Here is a 6,011-nt window from a genome sequence, read left to right on the forward strand (position 1 = left end):
AACAAACCTTGGCAAACTAATGATTACACCACATCCTAATCCCAAATTAACTAATTTCCTCCTCCTCACGGGAAAAATTCACCATTATGGTCGTAATTATCTATACCAGCAAAACTTCAACCGCTCGAGTGTTATTCTATTTTTCTGTCTAAATTCTCAATCGGATTTGGAGTATCTCGTCGTGTATAGTCATCACGGGGAGCATGATGTCGACTTCCATAAATCTTCTATCTTTTTCGATGTATATCCAAGTCAATTAATGTTCCTCTCCCTAAAGGAAAAATCATCTATTCATCTGAATTTGCAAGGGGAAAAAAAATGAAAAGTACCCAATTTTTACTGGCGCAAAGTATATTATCTGGATCCACCATTTAAATCCCATTAAGTACGAAATGTCTGGCCCACATGATCATTACGGGCAACGTGATTTGATTGTAAAATCTCAAATTATTTGAACTTGGCTTTCCAGGCACGAACGTATATATATATGCTCACGTTTTTTTTTTTTTCCTCCCTTTTTTTTGCAGGCATTTTCCCGTTTCTTCAGAGCCCAAATTCAAATTGCCGAAGTGAATATTCCACGTCAGCACGTCTTAGCTGTCTCTTCTCCTCCTTTCTCTCACTCACCACCCCCAACATAGCTGACTCTCTCTCTCTCTCTCTCTCTCTTGGTTTTGTGGGGGGGAAAGCCAATTAATTACGAAACAGCCACTGCTGCCACGCAATACTCTCCATGCACTCTCCCAGATATAACCTGTACAACAAACCCCCCAGCGAAGCCTCATCTCGTGTAGATGCCGTCGCGCAGATCGGAGCTCTTCGCTCCGCCTTGTTTTAAGCCCTACGCAGCCTCACTCGACGCCGCCGCCGCCTCCTCCTCGGCCTCGATGGACGCCTCCTCTTTCCCTCTCATTGGCGACTACATCGGCATGGAGAGCTGCGTCGATATCGAGGAACCGCCCGATCCCGGCGCTTCGACGGACGGCGGCGATTTCCTCCGTGCGGAGCCCGAGCGCGACCGGGGGTGGCGGTGGGAGCCGAGGGGGAAGAGGAGGAGGGAGCGGGAGGAGAAGGAGTATCCGCCGCCGATTCCGCTGCTCGCGCGCACGGGGAACCTGCACTCGCACATGCCGTGGGTCCTGAGGCGGCACTACACCGGCGACGGCCGGCTGATCCTGACGGAGGAGAAGGTGAGGCACCACGAGTACTTCCGCGCCCGCCGCGCCAACGGCCGCCTCACCCTCCAGCTCGTCCCCCTCGACGGCGACAACCCTTGCTTCCCGACGGTCGCGGACGAGGAGGAAGAGCAGGAGGAGGAGGAGGAGGAGGAGATTTTCAATCCCGAGGCTGGCATAACAACCGCCGATGATCTCGAGAATCGCGTCGACGACGACGATGATTACCAGGGAAAAATCGGCGATCGCACTGGCGAGGAGGAGGACGATTGCGCGAGGCTGGCGTCGTCGATCGCGGAGTTGACGGTGGAGAGCGGCGGCGGCGGCGGGATTGGAGGCAACGGGGCGGGGAAGTGCTCGAACTACAACGGCATTAGCGTGAGTCCGGGCGCTCCTTGTATATTCGGAGTGCCGGTGCCGGCGCTCAGGCCAGTGCATAGCTAGGAAGCGGAAAAATCCCCCAAATCGCAAGCTCCATCGATGAAGGAATTCGAGTGAGTGAGGGAGGTTGGTGCATCGTAGGGTACAGGTGAGTCCAGACTCCAGAGCATTAGGCCACTGTTCTCTCCTTCGGCTTTTCAATTTTTTCCCCCCCTTTTTGATTTCTATCATTCATCTTCATCATCATCATCATCATCAACCTCGTCAGTCGATCCTTTGGAATTTCCATTTTCCGGGGCTGCGTTCGGAGAACAGAATCCGCCATCGCTCATCGCCAGCGAGTTTTTTATTTTTTTCCCTTCCCCCCTTCCATTTTTTCGGTTTCCTTTTTCCTCCACATTTTTCAGTTCTTCTAGAGATATTTATGATTTTTTTTCGCCTGCATTCCCTGCGATTTTTCGAAATAAGCAAACCAAAAAAAAAAGAAAAAGAAATTAATTGATGAAAAAGGGGAGCATGAGCTGGACTTGCCTCGCTCAAATCGCGAATTCAGTCACCACGGTTTGAAGCTATATAACGTTCGAACAGTCCCCCTCGGCACGCGAATATCGCATGTGCAACACCTGGTGCTTACATGGATAATGCTCGATAAATAAAGCGATCTCCCTTCTTTTTCTTTTTTGGGGGGGGGGGGGCTCTTCGATCGTAAGGAGTCGGTTGAGTTTGCACCGTTGTAGACAAGGCAATAAATGGATGATCAGGTATCTACGGGACAATCTCGTGCACGAAGTAATATCCAAAGATCGGAGGACCCGATAGCAATTTTCGAAGACATGAGATTTGGAAACGGCGGTGGATGAGGTTATAGATTTTAAAGAAACAGATCGTGTCTTTTGACGCTAAAAGGATTAGCAATTGCCAGGATAATTTTCAACATAAAAAGATGCCAGGTAGATCGATTCGATAGATGCCATGTGGATCGAGCTTCAATTTTTTTTTTTATGAGAAAAACCGCGCAAAAAAGATTTGGGATTTGATTGCGAATTTTAAAATGGAAGCGAGTATCGAAGGGCGTCCCGGTGCTATTAATTTAAGACTTGTACCACCCTTTTCCACCAATTTTAAGTGCGTGAAATTATGAAAACAAAATGCATTGTGCGGATATTTATTCCATTTTGAATTTTTTGAATTTTATCAATTTAATTCTAAACTTCTACGAGAAATTTCAATACAATTTATTCGGTTAATTTTCATTAAAAACTGCCGACGTGACGGTGTACCACTTAGTATAGTTGGCAATGACTCAATAATATTTTGGCCAATAATTGATCGGAAGGATTACAATGAAATTTTGCTCATATATTTATGATTAAAAAGTAAAATCGAAAAAAGTTATGATTGAATTGACTCCGCATAATAAGTTTAGGGCTGGTTGGGTAATTTTTTCTATGACAAGTGGCTAGAAAACGAAAGAATCGGTTACAGTTTTTGTAAGATCTTTCTTATAAGGAATATAAAAAGATAGAACAGAATTGGTTTTTCTTGCATCACTTCACGTTTTTTTTTTTTCTATTTATTATCTTCTTTCTTATATATTTTTCTGCATATTAAATTATCTAGAGAGAGAGAGAGAGAGATTTGCAACTTGCAAGAACTCTCAGCTGTTAGAAGATGAGGGGTTGGCGATGTTGATGATGATGGACAGCTACTTCCCATTATCATCCTCATCATTCATGGTGTTAGTTAATACATGTCAGAGCTTATGATTGGGGAGGCCTCTCTATTTCCCTGCAGACTCCGCCATTATTCCCGTTCAGAGCTCTGCTTGCTTGCACTTGCACTTGCACTTGCACTGGCACTTGGCTTCTGCTGCTCTCTCTCCCAAAAGAAAGCTTTTTATCTGGACTCTCCAGATTCCCTAAAACGGGCTGCAATCCCAGATGGAGCCCTTTCGTTTGACTCGCTTGGGGTTCGTACCGGTGTATCACGGTCCACGGAGTCCCCGTGCCACGATGGACCATGAACCAGGCGTGGATCATGCTGTGAACCAGGCACGGTTGTCCACGGACGATCTGATATGGTCGGGCATGATCCAAGGCGGCTAGGCGTGTGACCAGGCACGGCCCATAGTGTTCTGGAACACTTCAAGATCGTCCCGGATACGAGCCAAGTAATTATCAGATCATATCTAGAGAATCCTATAAAATAAGGAAGGTGAAAAGTCTCACAAGGAACAACTTACGTAAGACGAAACATAGGAATCCAAACATGTTAGACAAGGTATGTTGGACAAAGGAGGGAAAAGATTAGGATTAGAAAGATGAGAGGTCTCCCCTTTTTGTATATAAATGGATCATCCTCTCATTTGTAACACACACTATTCAGAATACAAATTGGAGCTTCCTCCCCATGCTCTCTCTCTCTCCTTGAACAACCTTTGTGTCATGTGAGTGTGGGAATCGGTTGACTTGAGAAGGCCTTTTCTAAGGCCGCATGATTGTGGGAATACAAGAAACAACCAAACTCATGACAAGTTGTTCGGTCTATTTTCATGAACTGTTTGAACGTACGATGATGAGTAAAGTAAAAGGTCTTAAAAAGGAGAGAGAGAGAGAAAATGCAAATATGTAAATCTCTTTAGTATCTGAACATGGGGTTCGCTAGAAAAGTTACTTGTCCAACAATCTCTCTCTCAATTTACTTACTTAAACACTTTTGTTTTCACGTTTGCGTTCTTTTCTCTACATTAATAACATTTTCCATGTCAAAATATATAAGATAAGCATTGTCCTATCTCGCCTTTAATGACATCTCACGAACGGGGTATTAACAGACTTGTCCCAATAAAAATCATGATAAATAATCAAATATTGAGGATGCGACAGACCTAGATTGGATAGGTAATAAAACGAAAATTAAGAGGAAGAAACAAAGCAAGCGTGAGGTGCTTCCATGGACAAAGATGGTGGCGCCGTTTGGTGACCGCTCAACGGTTATCGTACCTCTCGGGCAAAACCCCTTCGATGGTTGTCTAAGGTTTCCCCCCTAGCGCCTGTCTCTCCCCAGCTGTCGTGGTGCTAGCGACCACCACAATGGTGGCACGCCATCATTAATAGCCCCCTCATGGCGGCAGCGGACAATGCAGTGGTTTTGCACTCTCTTTTTTTCAGGGTCTTTTTTTTTATTCACTTAATCGAATACCTTATGATTTTTTCCAAATCCTATTTGAGGCGTACCAAGCAGTTATCCAGATTAGATATGTCCATGTTTACAATCCGGAAAATTTCTCATCTCATCAAATCTCAAAATTTATCGTAATCCTTATCCCGGCGACATCCAAATGCCGCCTTAATGGCTTGGATCCATTGCAGAAATGAAATTGTTGAAGCGCAACGGATGGAAATTAACTTGAATAATTAAACTCGAGAAGAAACTTTAATATGTTGGAAAATCAAATTCTGCCTCGTCAATGGGTTTTGCTCAAACCTTTATAATTTTTTGCTATTTTACTGAACTTTTTTCTCATTTTAATTAGGATTTTTACGAAATAAAGCACCAACTCATCCAACGAACGTACGCCATCCTGATTGCTTGGGCCGAACATCACCTTTAGGATCAGCCCATCAGGCCTGCAATCTTTCCTCCTAATCAGGCTTTAATCACCCCCACACATTAGGGGCTTTCTAGCAATAGCTTCAACACAGATTGCAGAAATTCCCTGGATAATTAACTTCTGTTTTAGCACCATGATTGGGATATCCTAATGCATTTGATTTGAAACTTGGGTCTCCGAGATTGTGATATTCATCACGAAAAACAGGCAAGCGATCGAGACACATTTCGTGATAAAATAACGTGCCCTAATCCCAATTTCGGTCGATTTAGTATCTACTGGGGATGTGCTCACATCTCCGACGCTCCGACGATCTGCTTAGTGTTGCGATCCTCTGTCCAAATTCACTCAAACGTGATGAGATTTCGCCCGTCTTATAGCTCACGACGATCGTCTGATTAAGCAACTGAGTTTGAGTGGCTTGGAAGGAAAATCGTAGGCGCGAAAGTTCGATTCCGCTGTCTTGCGTCCGCCAGAGGGTCTCTTAGACATGTCGTCGAATTTGGGTGCTCAAAGCATTATTCCTAATTACGTGTTAGCTGGAATCTTAATGGCTTTAGCCCTTTTAATTAGAGCTACTTTCTGCTAATTGTTAGTTTATTTATTTACGTATGTTTGCTGAGAATTATTAATGCGGGCCTCAACTGGGATTATTTATTCAAAGGATGACGTGAGGGGTTGGAGGACCAGACAAGAAACCGACCTCCTCCAAAAGAAATTGTCGACTTGTCTAACCAAGTTGCGTGCACAAATTAGTCGGAGGCTTTGCATCTTCGTCTTTCTTGACTTATGATCGCTTCAACCGATTAGAACTTTCTAATAAGGGCGTGGAGATGCGGTTT

General features: G+C 44.5%; 1 protein-coding gene across 1 annotated transcript; it reads left to right on the forward strand.

Moving 5' to 3' along the window:
* The first annotated feature begins 546 nt into the window (after nt 1-546).
* Nucleotides 547-1,887, forward strand: LOC115748938. The gene has a single exon (XM_030685609.2). The coding sequence runs from the start codon at nt 795-797 to the stop codon at nt 1,617-1,619; it is 825 nt and encodes a 274-aa protein (XP_030541469.1). The 5' UTR covers nt 547-794; the 3' UTR covers nt 1,620-1,887.
* The last annotated feature ends 4,124 nt before the right edge of the window (nt 1,888-6,011 follow it).

Source organism: Rhodamnia argentea, chromosome 2 (assembly GCF_020921035.1).
Source record: "Rhodamnia argentea isolate NSW1041297 chromosome 2, ASM2092103v1, whole genome shotgun sequence".
NCBI classification, from domain to species: Eukaryota; Viridiplantae; Streptophyta; class Magnoliopsida; order Myrtales; family Myrtaceae; genus Rhodamnia; species Rhodamnia argentea.

Bases quoted from the DNA above. Each gene is read 5' to 3' on its own strand.
- LOC115748938 (XM_030685609.2), top strand. From the start codon at position 795: ATGCCGTCGCGCAGATCGGAGCTCTTCGCTCCGCCTTGTTTTAAGCCC.